Source organism: Typha latifolia, chromosome 3 (genome assembly GCF_019914945.1).
Source record: "Typha latifolia isolate L0001 chromosome 3, TyphaL0001v2, whole genome shotgun sequence".
In the NCBI taxonomy this organism is placed as follows: Eukaryota; Viridiplantae; Streptophyta; class Magnoliopsida; order Poales; family Typhaceae; genus Typha; species Typha latifolia.
The window spans coordinates 7,934,479-7,955,433 of record NC_133088.1 but is presented as its reverse complement, the minus strand read 5'-3'; the positions used below and the strand labels follow the sequence as shown (position 1 = coordinate 7,955,433).

Here is a 20,955-nt window from a genome sequence, read left to right as displayed (position 1 = left end):
TTAGGAATTCCTTGATTGCCAAAACCCTAGTTGGTCTATCTCTCTTGCTCTCTCTTTCTCTCTCCCTCCTCCTCCTCCTCCTCACTTATTCGACCATCATCAAGCTTGGTCAACTACCACCCTTGGCTGACCAAGCCACCTACCTCATCGCTCGATCATCCCACTTGACTCTATGGAACGGTCTACCTTCTCGCTCCTCCCTTCTTCCCTAAAGTATCCCCTACAACCTTACATCACCACCGTCCCTAACATTCCACCATAACCTACTCAACCGGCCCCACCCATCTCAATCGGCTTACCACCACCATTTCACATTTATGAGTTCGTGCTCCAAATTTCAGATCGATACAACAAATAGATCGTCCAGCATAGATGCAAGAAATTATGCTCACTTGTTCGATGCCACCCACACCAAGTTGGAACTCGAAACCGTAAAGAGCTCTTTCGGTGGCTCCATCACTAATAGTAGCTCCTACACCTCAAGAGTCAAACCTAGTTGTTGTGGATCCATTAATGCCCACAGCTATTGACTTTAGACCCACATCAGTAGCTATCCATGAACTAGCCACTATTGAACTGCTTTGTTGGACAAATCTAGTTTGGTATGCCGAGAAGAAGATTGGTAAACCGTGGATAATCTAGACCCGTTCAAAGATTCATGTGAGAGGCTAGCCAAGAACTGAACCACGTCTTCAAAGGTTCGGACCTGAATCAAGGCCAGATCTGAACAATGACATAATTTATAGTTGCACCACAAGGTTGGACTTTTCGAAATTCAAAGGTGGCAATCCAGTGGATTGGTTGTTCCAAGTGGAACAACTTTTGATTGTCAAGGGACCACTAAGGAGTCAAAGGTACATCTAGCAAGTTTCCATCTTCAAGAAACAGCTCTTCATTGGTACTGATCCTTGATTAATAGACAAGAGATACATAGGAGGACTAATTTTTCCATTAATATTGCTCATTTTTTTGAGACAACAAACTATGAGAACTTTCATGCTCTCCTAAGTAAGATGATGCAGCGAACAACTGTGTTTGAATACCAAGCAGAGTTTGCGAGAGCACAGAGTCGCTGCATAATGCCATGGCTAGAGATCACCTTGAAAAGCACTTTATTTTGTGGCTGCGGGAGGAGATTCGAGCAGACATCCAAACACTCAACCCTCTCACATTGGAAGAGGCCTTCAAGAAGGCCATACAGATGGAGCAAAAGATAAGGCATTGTAGAATGGGTCAAGAGAAAGCTTGACCAGTTGAAAGAGCAAAATTGCACCGTCAAAGATTGGTGAACTTACTGCGATTTCAAGCACAAACCGCTGTCCTGACCCTCACATTAGCCCAAGTGGAGGAATGAAGAACGAAAGTCTTGAGCTTTCGATGTGACGGTCGATTCACACCCGACCACCGATCGCCAAGCCGATTAGGAGCATCATGCTGTTATGAACGAGCCTAATCTGATCCGTAACGGTTCTAGACTTAATAAAGCATATAACTTTCAAAGGAATCTGTAAACAATCTAACCAATGGATCCTCTTGAATTTTGGATATGTCGTTGCTCTTGGATAAAGCTTTCCAATGAATCTAATATCATGGAATTCGGACGGATAGATCTCAACATATCGACCAAACAGCGGCTGAAGATCAATTAGATCCTAGCTTGATAACCCTCCAATGGCTAGATGGATGCTAGGATTAGTTCTTGGTCTAAAAGGGGAGAAGTTGTTGTAGAAGAGGGAGGTTAGAAGTTGGAAGAGGCCGACCAAAGACTTGGGCAGTGGAAGAAGGGAGAAGGGACCGCCAATGTCATTGTTGTTTTCAATTTTTCAAAGATTGTAGTAGTGGCTTCATCCGTCCATCTAAAAGAGTCATTCTTTAACAAAAAAGTGAGAGTAGCAGTGATCTTACCATACCCGATGATGAAACGGCGATAATATCCGATCAACCCCAAAAATCCTCTCAATCCGATGGTGGTAGTATGAATATGCCAAGCGGTCATGCATGCAACCTTTTGAGGATCTGCCGCTACACCTTCTGCTGAGATGATGTGGCCTAAATACTCTACTTGTGGTACTCTCCATAGGCACTTGGACTTCTTGATCTTTAATTGATTTTGTTTCAACAAATTCAGCACATCCTTCAAATGCCTCCAATGCTCCAATTCAGTCCTGCTATACACCAAAATAGCGTCAAAGAATATGTTAGGCTCTGATATCAATTGTTAGGCTCTGATACTAATTGTTAGGCTCTGATACCAATTTGATAAGATCTGGAACTAAAGATAGGCTACGCTAAGATTCCTTCAAGATATGAATTTATTACAGAAATCAGTTCGCGCAATTAAGGAAAATATTCGTCAGATATTCTCGATAGTTAGAAAATTACGAAACCAATTGAGTTAGATCTATAATTCCTAATCTACAACTTTAGTATTTATGACCGTCATAGATTCAAACTGTAGCAGTGATGAAAACACGGAATAACGTGGGTGATGGTGGTGGTGACGGATGGAGTGGATGTTAGGGTTATGGATGGGTATGGAGATGAGGGTAGATTGTGGAAGTGATTAAGGAAAGTAGACGAAAGGAACGAAGTGGTTGAGTTCCCAAAAAATAGGGGTGATTCGACAGATGAGGAAGATTAGAATCGAGGAGAAACCTTGCCAACGGTAGAGGTGGAAGGATGGTGAGGAGGGAGGAGTCTAAAGAGAAGATAGGAGGCAAAAAATCAAGCATTCAATTTCTTTTTGAAGTTGGTTGCCATCTACATATTTATAGAAGCTTGCCAACAAGTCCTAAAATAATATGAAATCCTAATTCTAGAGGATTTCGGTTGATCGCGTTCGAACACGCTCGATCGCGTTTGACCGCACTAAAAAAGCCCCTTCTCTGGATTTGCGAATGCGACACAGGCGTTCACAAGTCGTTCGAACGCGAGCGTTTACAAACTCGTTCACAAGGTATTCATAAACACGGGCGTTCACAAGGCGTTCACAAACACGGGCATTCACAAGGCGTTCACAAGGTGTTCACAAGCATTCACAAGGTGTTCACAAGGGTTCACAAGCATTCGAACGCGACTCCACCTGCGTTCGGACACGACCTACATGAATTTTTATTTTAATAAAAATAAACACCTAATGTAATAATAAAAGATCCTAACTAAGTGTATTAGAATACCAAGACATACCTTCGTAATAGAGGCCAAAATATATCATTCATGAGGCCTTGAAGCGTAGCTGGAGCATTAGTGAGACCAAAAGGCATCACTCAAAACTTGTAATGCCCGTCCGGAGTCTGAAATACAATTTTGTGCAGATCCGCCGTGTGAACTCTAATTTGGTGATACCCGGCTCTCAAGTCAAGCTTGCTGAATATGGTCGCCCCTGCAAGATTGTCCAATAGCTCCTCTATAACCGGAATGGGATACCGATCCTTGACAGTAAGAGCGTTTAGTGCCCGATAGTCAACACAAAAACGCCATGTCCCGTCCTTTTTTCGCACCAATAGCACGAGGGATGAGTATGAGCTATGACTTGGTTGAATGAGGCCTTGCTCCAACATCTTGGCTACCATCTTAGGAATGACTTCTTTTTGCACATGTGGATACCGATATGGTCTCACGTTTGTCGGTACAACCCCGGGTATAATCTCTATGCGATGGTCTACCGTTCGCCTCGGTGGCAACTCCTGTGGCTCCTCAAACAGTCCAGAAAAGTTATCTAATAAATTAGACAATTCAATTGTAGTACCTAAGCTCGTTTGAAGCTCATCTCCTGCTGGTCCTAACTAAAGAAGATAAGCCAAATCATACACGGAAGGCAGCCCCACCATAGGCTGCATCGTAGGAATTGACAAAGACCGAACGCCATCAAGCCGCACATCTTTGTTTCCTTACTTAAATTTATCCACATGCTCTACAAATTAAATATGACAGGTCCCAAACTCTGTAACCATTGAGTGCCAAGGACAATGTCCGCTCCTCGCAGCACCAACGGATACAAGTCCACAATGATGTCATGTACTTGCACCCGAATACCGAACCGACGACACAAGCACTTCGCCTTAAGCTTCGTGCCGTCTCCAATAGCAACGTCAAATCCCATGGTCGGTTTAGCATCCAAACCCAATCTCCTCACTAATCTCTCACCTAGAAAGTTGTGTGTACTCCCGAAATCGATGAGGATGTGCACACAATGCTTTCTAACGAGTACGTCCACCCGTAATGTCTTCGGCGCGGAAGTACTTGAATATGCATGCATCGATATTTCACCGTGGATATCTTCCTCCGTGCCCTCCTCAACGGCCTCCTCGTGGACCTCCTCGGGACTCTCTCCATCATCAACAGCCTCATCATCCTCCTCGAGACCGTCGATGAGCATCACACTTCTGATCGGTTTGGTACACCGATGATCGGGGGTGAAATGTTCATCGCATCGAAAGTAAAGGCCTTTCGCTCTTTGCTCCTCCACCTGGTCAGGTGTGAGAGTTCGAATAGGAGGTCTTATGCCTCCTCTAACATCGGAAGAAGGTCTCAAAGGTGATCGTGGTCTAGTACTAGTAGCCGCTATCTTTGAACTTGCAAAATTTCCAGCCGGCGTTCTAGGCGCAAACCGTCCATCTCGATTGCCCCAACTTGTTTTTGCTGCCATCTTGAGAGACTTTTGTTTTTGCTCCATCCTCACGGCCTTCTCAAAGGCCTCCTCAAGAGTGGTAGGACACAGAGCACGAACATCCGCCTATATCTCCTTTCATAACCCTCAAATAAATGTGCTCATTAATATCGGTTCGGGCCAAGGTAGCTCACAACAACTAGTAACTCTTTCAAATCATGCTTGGTACTCTAATACGGTCATCCTCTGAACCATCTTGCTTAATGTGGCAGCAAAATCTTCATATGCCGCTATCCCAAATCTACGTGTAATCCTCCTACAAAAATCAGCCCAATCGGTAAATCTTCCACCACGAATAATCGATCTATACCAATGCAATGCCGTTCCTTAGAGGTGAAAGCTTGCCATCTGGACCTTTGCGTCCTCCGCTCTCCCTTGACAATCAAAGTATTGTTCAACTTGAAACACCCAATCCGTTGGATCATCGCCTTGGAATTTAGGAAAGTCCAAGCGTGCGGTTCTCCCCCGAATAGCATTGTCGGGCTCGCGGAAGATCCTTGGTTCAGGTCTGAACCTTTGTGCATGTTGATCTCCTTCTCTAAATCCTCGAGCACGTCCATCACCATCTCCAAAGGGATCAACCTCATCCTCAAAGTGCCAATCCTCCTCAACGACGAAGATCTTCCAATGAATCCAAGATCACGAAATTCAGACGGTTAGATCTCAAGATATCGACCAAATAATGGCCGAAGGTCAATTAGATCCTAGCTTGATAGCTCTCCAATGGCTAGATAAATGCTAGATTTAGTTCTTGGTGTCAAGGAGGAGAAACTATTGTAGAAGCAAAAGGTTAGAAGCTAGAAGAGGCCAACCAAAGACTTGGGTGGTGGAAGAAGAGAGGTGGGAGAAGGCGCCAATGGCTAGAGATAAGTAGAGGAGGAGATAAAGGCCAAAGACAATTCCAATATCATCATTATCATACTCCACATTTATATAGAGGCTCACCTTAGGGACTCATCAACTAAATTAAACAACCCTAATAAATCCTAACAAATCAACAATTAAGTTAAAACCCAAACAAACCAACTAAACCAATCTTCCTTATCTTCTCGAATTAAGCTTTTGTTTTGTCGCAAGTTATGAATCAAAGTTGTAGATCTAGAGGTTAGCGACCTTATCCAACTAGTTTAATATTATTGGGATATGTGTAGAATATTTTGTGAATATTTTTTTGAAATTGCGCAGAGTTGGATTTAGCTAATTAAATAAAATCTTAACCTACTAAGACTCTAACTAAACCAAATAACCAAATAAGATAATTAGACTCAATCCATTGAGCCTAATCTCTCTTTGATGTCATTTGATTTGACCCGGTTCGCATCACATGCTCATAAATGGCCTTGAGGAAAAAGAGTTCCAGGTTGCTGAGGAGGATACGTTGGAAAAGACGACTACGCAGAAATTTTATTGCACGCGTACTCCGGAATTATAATGCCGAAGACCCTTCGACTGAATAGACTAATCAAGAAGCAATATGTACACATCCTATATTATGATCCAACTATGTGTGTAACACCCTCCACCAAACACGTGCTCCTGACATGGATAGAACCCACTTGATTACCACATGACCTGCTCGTCAATGTTTCAACACAATATATAAGCGAAAAGCCCACATTTTCACAAATAATACACATAAGAAGCCTATAACACTAAGGCCACAACAAGCCTAAAATACATATCCATAACCAAATAAGACCCACGTAGGAGCTACAAGCCATTTAGCTTAATTTACATGAGTAAACTAAGAAGAAGAATAAGAATTAGAATATCAAGAATGAGGCCAGTCTTCGCTAGATCCGTCACGAACTCTGACTCATCTATTAATCTGAAAATATTTCCACCAAAAAGTTGTGAACATAAAGCCCAGCAAGTTTCTACTTCTACCGTCTAAAAGTAGTGCGATGGATAATGCAATAATAAGTAAATATGAATATGCGCATCACGATCAAATCAATGCATCAGTCCGGACTATTAAGTCCTCAAACTCGAGCTCACACTGAGCTTCGCCCATAGGCCATGTCAAAACCACACCACATAATATTCATCATCTCATACTACCAAGTCTGTAACATAGGCTCATGCAGAGCTACGCCGTAGGCCACATTAATCCTCACACCCGACCACACGCATATCCCCAAGGGAGGGTAAACCCTAGTGGTAGAATCGCTAGCCTATCACCCGGTGAACAGCATGACTGATTATCCGCCGCCACAGACTAAGGACCTCAGTCGTAAGCCTATCACTAAGGTCAGTATCACACATCGATACTACCATCTGAAGCCCTCGCTTCACATCATTGCACCACCGTGCGGATATCATTAGCCGTCGCTCACAGACGCCCTCACCCTGCATCATCAAGTACTGCTAGACCTACGTCATCCTATCATTCTCTCTCTATCTTAAATACCATAAAGGGTATGACTCTCATCGATCGACCGTAACTCGCCCATCGCCCGGCAAAATGACTCTCTAATTGTTTGGGATCAACAGACTAAGACCTTAGGCATGAGCCCTAAATATATAAGTATAAGAATATTTCCCGCCCCTAACCCTAGCTAGGGAGGTGTCGGGTACTATCGAGACGCAATAGTCATCCCTTTTATGGTCGTGCACGTGTGCAAGTGATATAATATTATCCAACACAACAAGCATAATGTAACACACATCATTGTCATGTTTTGCATGCTAAACATTTAATCATGCCTAATAAATATGCATAGACATTATGATATGTGAAATCTTACCGAACCGCAAAATATAATTACCATGCATGATGTGCAATAATAATGGTAAGGAAAAATATATGCACATGCATACTATGAATGTAATTACGCCATAAGATCATCCTCATAAAGTACGGAGTCCACCTCGATAAGAAAAGTAAGTAAAAACAATGAGCACAATATTCCTATCACTAATTAGTTAAATAATTTTATCAACGTTCACTACAGGCTTGGTTAGGTCCATCTCGTAATTCCTACCTTTAATAATCAAGTAGAGCCGGCGTAGTTGTACCAAGGCCTGATGCATTATTAAATGTAATAACAAAATATTCTCCTCAAACTATCGCCCAAATCACTATTATCAAATTTGCGGAAGATCGCATAAATAATATTTAATTAATAAGCTTCATCAAAAAGAAAGCAACTTGCTTAATATCATTTTCCTACAATTATCTGTATTAATTCTCTGATAAGAGCAATTAATACAAATATACCTAGACCACCGACTCCTTTGATAAAATTGAATTAGCCCAAAATTATAATCAGCAAAAGTTAATATCCAATTGGAGCTAGTTCCTAATATGTGTTATTTGTAACGACACTCTTAGGCCAAGTCCTTTCTTCCTTCGGATAGAAGGACTTCATCACTTCACGAAAGTTGTTTATTGACTCCATCCTTCAATCCATCTAAGTAGAACACTCAACACAATTCTGGGGGGTGACGGTCAACCATCAACTCTCGATATGCATATTGATCAATCGATTACCTATTTGAGAGAGATTGGAACTCAATTTAATTTATAAGATAATTAATAAAGCGAACACAATCTGCTAAAAAATAATTAAAGATTAGGGCTTAGGTGGACAAGAATAAAATAATGCGACGACTAGCATAATTTAAAAATATTATTAAGCCACTAATCGGCTTGGCCATCTCAAGGCCAAACCGACAAAATTGGGCCCAAACCCCCAAGGGAACTAGGACCAAAGGCCTCATGGGCTGGGCCACAGCCCAAACCTACACCTAGCCTAGCCCAGCCCACAGGCTAAGGCACGCGGGCCTCGGGCTGGGCCGCACCTATCTCGGCCCGACACGCGGGCTCTGGGCTAGGCCGCACATCACTTCACGAAAGTTGTTTATTGACTCCATCCTTCAATCCATCTAAGTAGAACACTCAACACAATTCTGGGGGGTGACGGTCAACCATCAACTCTCGATATGCATATTGATCAATCGATTACCTATTTGAGAGAGATTGGAACTCAATTTAATTTATAAGATAATTAATAAAGCGAACACAATCTGCTAAAAAATAATTAAAGATTAGGGCTTAGGTGGACAAGAATAAAATAATGCGACGACTAGCATAATTTAAAAATATTATTAAGCCACTAATCGGCTTGGCCATCTCAAGGCCAAACCGACAAAATTGGGCCCAAACCCCCAAGGGAACTAGGACCAAAGGCCTCATGGGCTGGGCCACAGCCCAAACCTACACCTAGCCTAGCCCAGCCCACAGGCTAAGGCACGCGGGCCCCGAGTTGGGCCGCACTTAGCCAAACTCGACGTTCGGGCTGGGCTGCACTCAACCTGACCCGGTGCTCGGCTGACTGCACCCAGCCTAACCGCCCGCTCCTTCCTCACCTCGACCAAAAGGAGAGAGGAAGGTTGGTTGTTGGCCAACCTAACCGACTACATCGACCACACCGACACGCTCCCCTCGACAAGCAGAAGCCAGCTGAGGGGAAGCCGAGGGGCCACGAGGGCATCGAAGGAAGCCACTAGGGGCATCCTTGCGAAAAAGGGAAGCTCACCGGACCGGCGCAGCAAGGCATGAAGCTGCTGACCAGCCAAATCACGACGAGACCGAGAGGGAAAGTTTCAAAGGAGAACAACTCAAATGTTAACACATTTTAAATTAAATTTACCTGACGAGAGTGGCAGCTCCGGCGCTTCGATCCATGGGGATGGTGGTTCCCGCGACACTCCAACGCGGTGGGAAGGAGATGGGGGGGGGAGGTTTGCTGGCAGGGAGAAGAAAGAAGAAAGAAAAAGAAAGAAGGACATAAGAGAAGAAAGAAAAGAGAGAGGGAAGGGGTGCACGGGCCCCGCATGTGTGTGCCCTTAAGTCAGCGCACATGTCAGGCACGTGCGCCCATTTTTTTTCCTTCTAGTTGTTACAGTGTAGGTTAAGTTAGTTGAGTCAGTTGAGTCAAGTTAGTTAGTTAAATTTGTTTCTTATTTGGAATTTCAAAAAAAGTGAAAATTTTCCATGGGATCTGATCCACAAGGATTTTACTCTTATAAATAGGAGTGGTCATAGGTAAATTTATCATCATGGAATTGATCGTCTAGTTTAGTTATTTTATTATCTCATTTTTATCTTTTTCCATAGTTGTTCGATCGTCCTTATCTTTATAGGAGTAGATCGTAGCCCCTATGTCCTTTCAAAGCACCTAAACCCTAGCTATCATCCTCCACCATGAGCCACCCTATTATCTAGCCATCCACCACCACCACCCTTGGTTGTCTGCCACTCTCCAACGACCACAGCAACGTAGGATATTTATCGATCTTGCCTATTCTAACCTGACTTCACTCATTTATTTTTAACTTTTTACTTCGACTCAGATTTATGTGAAACAAAAGCCATTAGATCCATACCTCTTAAGTCTACCACCGCAAAAATTCTCATAATTTTTTACATCTAGATCTAGTTTGTAACAATGGTATCAAAGTCGACATTCCTCGGACGAAAGTTAACAAGAGATTGAGGAAAACAAACAAGGAAGGAGAAACCATGAAGGATCAGGAACTCATCTCTATTCCTATGGGAGTTTCTCCGATACCACCAGCAGCCACCACCGATGACAAGCCACCAATGTAGGCAAAGGCGATATTTAAGAAATTTTTAGCTGAACTGAAGGAGAATTCAAAGAACAACTTAAAGGAGATAGAAACCTCCCTTAGTATTGTTAGTGCATGGCCGAAATGGCCGCCCATGGCGAGGATAATCTAAACCGTGAGGGAAGGGATGAGCTGGCCCAAACAACCGTCACAACCCCTCCTCTAGCCGTAGGGGAGACCCCCTCCACCCCTGTAGACCCCAGTAGTGGCTTTGGGGTCGTGTTCCTTACTCGCGATGGAAGCGAATGCTTTTGTTGAGAATCCTATTCGATAGGTGGCGCACAACTTCAATAACTTGGAGCTGTCCATGACGCATCTTCAAAGACTATATACCCAATATCAGAAGAACTTGACAACTAGTATAAGGTGGCTTTGAAACTAGAAGAGGCTAAAGGTGCATTGCATGTAGCTGAGAAGTTTAAGAATTCCCAGGAGAAAATTATTAGTGATACAATCACATTTGCGTTCGAAGATATAGAGTATCTTCACAAGGGAGGAAAACTTAGGTAGAATTAATGATGCTATCGAGATGCCTTCTCGCTTGAAAATCTTAAAGGAGCAGTTTTGCCAACTACTTTCCAAGTTGGAATTCGAAGAGCTGAATTGATATGCTGCTTTTGTTTGTCTTCCATTTGTAATACTAGGAGTTTTGTATTCAAAGTGATCCTTTTTTTTTATTACAATTCAAGTATTCGGAGGGGTTGCTGAATCTCACATAAGTTTGATAAGTCACACTGAATATAATCCCAAGGCTAGTGGAATTTGGATCAAATCATAGTTAATTTGATGCTCAAATACCATTGTATCGCACTTGCTCTAGTAATATGATAGTCGATTTAGTGAATCATTAATGGGTTTGATTAGCTTGGACTAGGAAAGTGTTATGGCCGATTCTCTTAAATGGAATTCCTGTCTTTCAGCCAAATAGGAAAATGATCACTGAATGAATCAAGTTTCCATAGTTTGCTTGTATCCTTATATGATTATCTTAAATTTTTGGAAACTTTTAAAATTCTTCCGTCAAGCCTTGATCAATGAAGCTACAAATCCCTCAAATTGTATCTAACTAAATTCAAGTATTTGGACATTCCCTCATTTCCATTCCGGAATATATTAATTTTGATTGTTCGTTTGGTTCCTACGTTAAGGATTTTCATAAATAATTTTATGTACATTTCTTAAATATGAATAAGATATCTTTACAAGTTACTTTCTTTTTCTTTTTCTTGGTTGTAAAATGTTGGTAAAAAATTATAATGATTATTTTGAATAAGTTTATGTAATATTTATATTTGGCTAATAAACTGTGAATAAGTATTAATAAGACCATTTTACAATTAAATGTCCTCAAAATAGATAGTAGAGAACAAAATATAATGTGTCTATAATAGGACTTATTGATGGTCTTCTTTCAGTATATTGAACAAAAATGGTAACAATACATTGAACAAGTTTAAGACCATTAGTGGAATCAATATACACCTATTTTCGTGATGCGAATCGAGTTAGCTCAGATCACATCAAGGAGATATTGGGCTCAATGAATTGAGTCTAGTTATCTTATTTATTTATTTGGTTTAGCTAGAGTTTTAGTAGGTTAAGATTTTATTTAATTAGCAAAATTCAACTCTACGTAGTTTTGATAAAATATTCTTAAGATATTCTATATATGTTTGAATAATATAAAACTAGTTGAATAAAATCGCCAACCTCCGGATCTACAACTTTGGTATTCATGACTTTTTCAGATTCGAAATTTATGTGGCAAAACGAAGGACTAATCCAGGAAGATAAGAAATACTAGTTTAGTTGTTTATGGCTGTTTAGATTTAATCTTTATAAATAAGATCTTATGGCTTGTATCTTAGATATGCATGAATAAAAAATTAATTGGCTTTTGTTTTGCATCCTAGTATCTCCCCTCTCAACTTGGCCTCCGGCTTTAATCTCTCTTCTCCTTTTTTACCAACCAACGCCGCCTCTCTTAACCGAATGGTATTGTCTAGCCCCTAATCTCTCTCATCAGCGGCACCACCCTAGTCCCGTAGGCAAGCCTACATTTCCCCCTTCATCTCCTCTGAACTATTAATCTACGTAACAACCACCATCATCATCCATCATCGACGCCATCTCCATTATCATCTACAAGCCAATTTACACCTGCCACCTACCCCACTGTTTGTTTGTCATCCAGATTAGGCCCCATTATCATCCTAATGTAATTTGGAAGTTACGGAGCTATTACAACCAATTTCATAATTTTCAGATATCAAGAGAATATTTGGTAAATATTTTCCCTCGACTGTGCAGAATTATGAGTGATTCAGATCGACCCCAAGTCAGTTCATATCATATCGTATCTCTTTTCATCACAAAGATAGCAAACCACGGAGCATGTGATTCAAATCTTTCTAAATATGTTTTCATAGTGACATCTAAATATGTTTCTAAATTAGAAATCATGTGATTCTATATTCATACAGCATGGAGCACAACAAAGATTTAAAATAAATCGAGAAAGAAAAATATCAAAAATAAAATAAAAAATAAATGAATCGAGTAGATCTAACCTGCTAGATCACAAATAGAGAGCTAACAACTATTGAGATGAAGTGAAATCAGCTATTGAGATAGAGGTGGAAGAAATACAGAAGAAAGGGAAAGAGGAGTTACGTATAGAGAGAATATTTTGGTTTATACTAATAGAAATCCTATTAGAAAACCTGCATAATTTTAAATGTGATAAGATTTTTTTGTATTACTTGTTATGTGACTTACTTTATATATAATTTGATCAAAATGTATATAAATGAAGACCATATTCATGAATAAGTAACACTTCTTCACAAACCAAACACCAACTAAGTTTCCTATTTATGGAAAAACTAAACTACACTTGGATCCTTAAAACTATGAACCAATACCACTTGTACTCTTAAAGAGAGAAGAAAATATTATATTTAGACTCCATCGACCATCATCTCTATTAGGGATAACATTGTTAATAGAAAAGTTAACTTAATATAACTAAACTTTATTCTTATACACGTGAGCTGTAGAGGAAGGGATAGGGGTTGATAGAGATTGGAGAGATTGAGAGGAAGAAATGAAATAGAAGTAACATCACCGTAGAAGTTAGCATTGGATTCGGAGGGAAATTTAGGGAAGGGGAAGAGAAAAAGAAAAGAAATTAAGAGAGATCGAAAGTTTGAAAGGAACGAGAGAAATAAAAATGATGGAAGTCCTATTAGGAGAGAAAGATGTTGGAAAAAGATGGGAAAGGATTAGCACAGATTAAAAGGGAAAAAAAATGTATTAATATAAGTTTGGAGAGGAAAATGAGGATAATTTCGACACACAGGAGCAAAAATCAGCCAAATGCTATTCACAAATCAATTCCGAATGAAAAAAAATAAAAAATGGTAGGCTAACAAAAATATCATTTTGAAACATTTCAATAGTTTAAGGGTCTTACTATTACGTTTTCCTTTAAGAGACTATAAGTGATATCATATCATCTTTCAGTGATTCTAAGCATAATTTAGCCAATTTTCCTATATATATAATTCTTATTGTTTCTTTTACCTTCTGAATTGTTATTAGTATTATTTGTCTGAAAATGAAATGCATCTCATCCGAATGTATATATCATGTACTCTTACTTCTTCTGATATTAAACTATGTTAGTTTACCTTACCCCCCTTGGTTTGTCAATCAGAACCTCATCTTTTCCTTCAGTTCTTTACTAGCTTTATGGGACCGATTTGTACAAATGCTTATGTAGATATGCCTCTGCCCATTATTGGACAGCTACCTCCACACTACTTTAGACATGATTCCAGCTACTGAAAGATATAACTTTGGCCTCTTATAATTGATACAAATCATATGAATAGAAACCATATATATAATTAACAAAGAACACCTTCATTATTTTACATGTCAGTAGAAAAGGGAAAGGCGAACTTATTACTCATCATCTCCTTCTTGGTTGGTTCAAGGAGCAAAAGCATTTGGTGAATAGTGTAGGACAGATGACTGCTCAATGATAAAGATAATTTGAAAGAAAGTTCTTTTCCAATCAAGATTATCACGACAGGTGGAGCAGCAATACATGGATCTGTAGATAACTTTATACATAGAGAAAATTTTCTTTCAAAATTAAAAAAATAAATACAACATACATAGAAACAGTGTTCTAGAAACCCTAGATGATGGCCTCCGAATGCAGACGATCAAGGTGCTGCCTAAGCATATACGGTAGGCAGACGATGACAAAGCTACCATATGTGTGTTCATCTTCAATACAAAGAAGATGCTTCAATTCAACTAAGAAAAATGGTAAGAATATGATTTAAGCTTAAACATTGATTCCATTAAGGAGAGGCTACGGTTTGCAACCGGGTCAGATCAAGTCGTGTCGATTTTGCCTGGTGGGAGTCAAGTTTGTTAGTGATGTATGACTTTGATTTGAAGATATTGACTTGTCATTTTAGCAAGTCTAATATATTATTTGATTGATTTGTCATTATTTAACAAGTTCATAATTGATTAGATTATATTTAAAGTGTCCTATTTGTATATTCTATTCTTGGGTTTTCGGTTCTTAGCCTTGTATTATGTATAAATGTGTAATTACTCTTAACAAAAATATTAAGATTATGGATGGGTTTTTAGTTCTTGGCCTTTTATAACGGATGTGGATCAAATTATTAATGAACTATAACATTTCTTATGGAGATAGTTGACACAAAATATTAAGAGTTTTAAAAAGAAATTACATGCTAATTATATATAAATTTAACAAAATTAATCTAGAACACATTATTAATAATAATATCAATATTCACTATTTAAATAAGCAAATAGAAAATTATAATTTAATTAAAAAAATATGTAGGAGTTAATCCCACCCGTTTTCCACTTGTACTTCTAGTGTGTTATAAACAGATTGAACATGAATGAATTAAGATGTAAACAAATCTTAATAATTTAAATCTAAAATTTTTCGAAAATGTGTTTGATAAAAAATGGTCACCTTTTGGCGCTAAAGAAGATTTGCAACTAGAGATCATTAAGCCTGACCCGCTCAGTTTTAATCGTGCTAATCACGACCCGAGCCTGAGATGATACTGGACGGCATGGGCTAAGCCTTTGCTCGCCCGCATAGTCGGAAAGCCCGACATATTACTCTCATTTATGGCTCCACCAATATTGCATATATATTCTTATAAATTTTTTAGTCCCACATTGGATATTTAATAACTATGTATCAATATGTTCTCATGAAAGATAACTAAAATATTTTCTTATAAGCCCATTAAACTTGGTCCAATAAGATATAATATTTTTTATATTTAACTCATTATGTTAGACCCATTATAGCCAACCCAAGCCCAATATTTAATGGGCTAGTGGGCAGTAATGTGTTAGTTTATTCTAATCCGGCTGGCCCGAGTAATTGGTAGTTCAGATCGTGAACAAATATATAAGCCCGGCCCACTATGATCGCCTTTACTTACAACTTACAAGAGAGTGATGGATGATTGGACCTGAAGCTCTGGGATTGAGCATGGAGGGGTTGAGCCCAAATGGTGGGCTGGGCCATAATAGGAGAATGTTCGGCTTGACCCGGGCCTTCGAATAAAAAAGAACTCGCCTTGGTTCCAACTTCTATGGCCCACTTAGGAGTTAGGACTTGGGACCCACCTTTCTAAATATTCCCTGTAGACCAATAACTTTTGACTATATGAAACTAAAGTGGCATCTTTGTTATTCTATCGCACCGACTATTTGCCTTTGACTAAATGAAACCAAAGTGGCATCCTTGTTATTCTACAGCCCGATAAAGGGCATTTACCCACGCCCCCTACTCACTGAGCTTAACAATACTTTTAGAAGAAAAAAAGGAAATAATTTAAATTACTATATTTTCTTAAAATAATTATAATTGTCTATAGAATCATGGTGCTCTTTTGGGAATTACATCTCATAGTTAAATTTAATTAATCTGATTAAAAAATAAAATAATTTAAAAGTTATTCAATATTTTATCAAATATCACAATAGAGTGAAAAATATTTTAATTATTGATAAAATATGTTACACTCTAAACTTAAAAAATAACATTTTAATAATTATATGCTTCTATTAATTTTAATCTGTTAATAATCTTTTATTAAAATTAATAATAATAGCTATTATTATTTGACAATTATGATATTTTAAAAAGTTTTAGTGATAAATACACAAACGACCAGAAAAAGAAAGCTAAGCCAAACAGTCCGGGAGCAGATTGTTGGAATCACACACTGCAGGAAAAGTTATTATACATTCGTTTATAAAATGAATAGTCCCAATCAAAATCTGCCAAGTATGTCGAAGTAATAATTTTCTGCAACTAAACATGCAGAGGCTCCTCCACAGATCCAGTGAAGGTGAAGACAAAAGAGAAAAAGGCACAATGCAACCGTTTGGCAACGCCAAGTCTCGAAGCAACCTACTAACTACCTTTCGTTCCCACCTCCCCTTCCTTCCTCCTTCCCTCCTACTCTGAACTCTCTTTGTACACCCTTTCCTCTTCTTCTTCTCATCTTCCCCACTACTCTTCTCTCTCCCTCTACCTCAGTCACTCTCTTAGATTCTAATCTATGCACAAAGCAAACCCTAAGCACCGGCGCTCCCCGCTCTCCTCAGCTGCCGCCGGCAGGAGTCGCCGGCGGTGCATCCCAATCCTTCTCTCCCAGCGTCAGCCCAAGCCTCGGAATCCAAAGAAACTTCTTCACCGCTCCGCCTCCGAGCCCATTCTCTGGACCGTCCGATCCCCCGATCGCCACGGAGGGCCGTCGGATAGCCCCCCGATCGATCAACCGGAGCCCCTCCCCCGTTTCCACACCTTCACCGATGTTCTTTCCCCGTTCTCCTCCCCTTCCTCTCCTGATCCTTTTAGAGTAAGTTTCGAATCGTGTGTTTGAAATTTGTAGACCCTGGAGTGGGTTTGAATTGAATTGGGAGGTGGGATTGGGGCATGCAGGAGGAGGCGAAGGTGGTGGTGAGCGTGACGGTGGAGGGGAGTCCGGGGCCAGTGCGGGCAATGGTGCGGCTAGCGGGCAGCGTGGAGGAGGCGATCGCGGCGGTGGTCGAGAGGTATGGGAGGGAAGGGCGGAGCCCGAGATTGGATCCCGCGGCTGCCAAGGCATTCCAGCTTCACCACTCCTATTTCTCCCTCCAAAGTAAGCCCTCTACTCTTTTTTCTTCTTTACCTAATTATCTGAATCTTGTTCATCATTTATTTGTTTAATGCAAATCGGGAATTCCTGGGGAGAAAGCGGAACTTCTAAATATAGGATGGAAAATAATAATGAAATGGGGGATTTCTTCTTTCTACCCAGCAATCCTCATTAAGTGGTGTTTATTGTTGTCACAGCTCCCATTTCCCTAATTATAATTGTCCAAGTAATATAATCCTTATAGATAAGAACATTTGGCTAATTTAGGCTAAATTTTTTCCTCTGAGTATCAAATCCTCAATGATACATATTAGTGGGATGCTTTTCTGGAACTCATTTCTTTACTATATCATTGTTTGTCTTCATTATGGATGATAATCCTAGTCCAACACATTCACAGATCTCATGAATTATTCATATTGTGCTGGTGTTAGAGAAAGACGTAGAAATCCTTCTATAAGTCATGGATTGTAGTATCGTCAAGGATCATTGGTGCCTTAATTGGAAAGGCCTATAAAAGAAGATTGAATAGTGTGCTTCACTACATTCAGGTGATGAAGTCCAGTAGGAAGAATCATTGAAGAATTGTAGTGCATATGTTACACCACTATATCATTTCCTGATAGTCCTGTACAGAAGTAGTGATATTCAAAATTAGACATTTTCTGGTGTGAAATGGAGAGGACTGTTTATGAATACTCTTTATGCAACCATATGCTGAGGGGAAGCGGCATAGCTAAATTTATGTGTACTATCAAGATTCTTACTCATTATTGGCCAGTCTAATACCCACATAGCAGTAAGCATGCGAGTTTGCAACCAACAGCCAGGGGCAAACACAGAGGATTTAAACTTCACAACTTGGTAATTCTTATGACAGTGCAGAATTAATCTTCTGATGGAACTATATCCTCAGGTCCCTAGTTGTATACATTCACCAGTCATCAAAGTGATTTTTAACAGTGGAAGCACCACTAACTCCTTAATTTTGTTCATTTTAGAGTTAACTTCCAGAATTTAGTAATTTTTGTGCTGTGTAGAGTTCATTTTCCAGCCCACAGAAGGTTAACTTTGGTATTCCTGTGCGTTTGCTCTCTTGGATCTTCCATCTACTATATGTATTTATTTTGATGAACTCCTTTCACATTTACACCTAAGTGCCTCTCCTGACCAACCGTATTAATTGAACTGCCTATTGAAAATGACATCCCAGACTTCACAGATTTTGGGTAATTATACCCTACAATGTTTCTGTTTAATATAGAACCTTTATTTCAATAAGCAAAGTTGATCAACATAGAGAAATCAAATTCTACAATTTTCATAGAGATTAGAGTCCAACTTTCAGCGTCAGATATTATGCTTATACAGTTACAGAAGAAGGTCCATATTGTACGCATATTTCTATGTAACACAGAACATGTTATTTTAATAAGCAAAGTTGATCTACTATTTATTTGCCACATTTTATTTGGGCAGACAAAATTCTTCAACTTAAAGTTAGACTTTGCTGGCAGGTTTAAATAAAAGTGACAAAATTGGAGAAGTCGGGGGCAGGAGCTTCTATCTTCGGAAGAATAACGGAACCAATAGCTTCATGTTTGAAAGAGAAGCAAGTGAAAGTGAAATGATGCTCTTTAATGACAGATCTCCAGCAGTCAGCCCAATCCACTTCTTCCTCTCCTTTATTGCGAAAAGGTTAAACAAGATTGGGAGACGAACTAGGAAACTTTGGAGTGTTGTGACTTGTATTGGCTGTGTGTGATGAGCACAGTGATTTGCCGACCTGTGCCTACAAATCCTGCACGGAGTGTGTTCATATTGAAAATGTGTCGATAGATATGCCAAATATAACCTTAGTTCAAAGTTGTATGCGATAGATTAGGGTTACCGTACAGTATTTGCCATGATTTAACTGTTCAAAATAGTAACAGGAATCTGGCAATTCCATGATTGGCTGATTTTTGTGGCTGATCATATATGTGAATGGTGAACAATATGATACTTCAACATGCTGTTGTATAGTATATACAGCTGATTCCTTTTTATTATACATTTCATATATATGTAGATGTATGAACATGTATACTTATGTGTAAAGTGTGCATACACTTATATACCGTATATCTCTGAAAGGCATGAGTTAATATTTTGTGAATGCTCTTCATTATTAGATTTGAATCTCGTAAGCAAATGTTTCATCGTGATTCTCATTGTTTGTTTCCATGCTATACTTTTGAATATTTTTATGAAGAGAACTTCTGTTCTATTTTGAGATGAGGATTAAGGGCAATGCCAAAAGCAATGAATGTTTCAGTCTTGGTATTCTTTTACACTATCTCCTTATATTAGTATAATAATTAAACAACAGCCCCCATCAATGCTAGTTTACTAATACTTAATTTTTCTTTCCTCTTATTTTATACCTCCAGATTATTTCAAATTAATAAGAATAAAATTAATATATTTGCCCTCGAGATATGTCTCATTGACCACCAAGTTCTTTTTGTTGACCCACTTGCCCTTTGGTGTCTCTAGCAAAGATTACTCCAGCACTAGATTTGGTGCCGCTATCTTCCACCAGTATTAGTAATTTTCTTTTCTGATATGAGCTCATTTTGTTCGTCGTGCTATAATTTTTTACCTATATCCTTCATGCATGAGGTCATTATTGTTTATGAAATTTATTTGTATCCTTTAGTAGTATTCAATGCGGACTTATTACTAGGCAGCGTGAATTTACAATTACACACTGAGGACTTATTTCTATGTAGTTCAAATTTACTATGTTGTATAACTAACTTACAGTTAGTACTATGTATTGCATTGTTTTCTTATATGATATGACTAGAATTGGACTTAGTTATTTCGAGCTGAGTTTTTTTTATTTTATTTTTTTAGAATAAATTTTTTTTTGATGGTCGTGTTCGAATGTAAGGAAGTCGCGTTCGAATGCCTTTGTTCGCAAATACAGAGAACATGTTTAACGCGTTCGATGTTACGTTCGAATGCCCTCAATCGAACGCTTATATACGTTCGCAAATATAGAAAACATATTTAGTACGTTCGAACATGCTCGACCATGTATGAACGCGATCGACGAATCTGTACTATTTCTTGGGCTTTCTTTTGACTGTTTTGCTTGTTATGTTAGCCTCTAGATATGTGGAAGACAACCTTATGATGATTATTGAATGAATTGAGTTTCTTCCCCCAAATCTTTTTATCTCCTTCTCTCGTTCTCTCCTACCACGGCTACGCCGCCTCTAATCTCCTTGACTGGCTTATCCCCCTAGACCCTTAGGAAAGGCCCCCTTCTTCCTCTTCTCCTTCATACCCAAATATTCCCCATTGAAATCAATATCACAATATCATACTTATTACTATGTATTGTATTGTTGACTTATATTTATTACTATGTAT

General features: G+C 39.2%; 1 protein-coding gene across 1 annotated transcript; it reads left to right on the top strand.

Moving 5' to 3' along the window:
- Positions 1-16,777: 16,777 nt before the first annotated feature.
- On the top strand, positions 16,778-19,713 carry LOC140783184 (uncharacterized protein At4g22758). The gene is made up of 3 exons (XM_073129965.1): positions 16,778-17,253; positions 17,337-17,535; positions 19,050-19,713. Exons 1-3 carry the CDS (start codon positions 16,954-16,956, stop codon positions 19,295-19,297), a joined length of 747 nt encoding a protein of 248 aa, XP_072986066.1. The 5' UTR covers positions 16,778-16,953; the 3' UTR covers positions 19,298-19,713.
- The last annotated feature ends 1,242 nt before the right edge of the window (positions 19,714-20,955 follow it).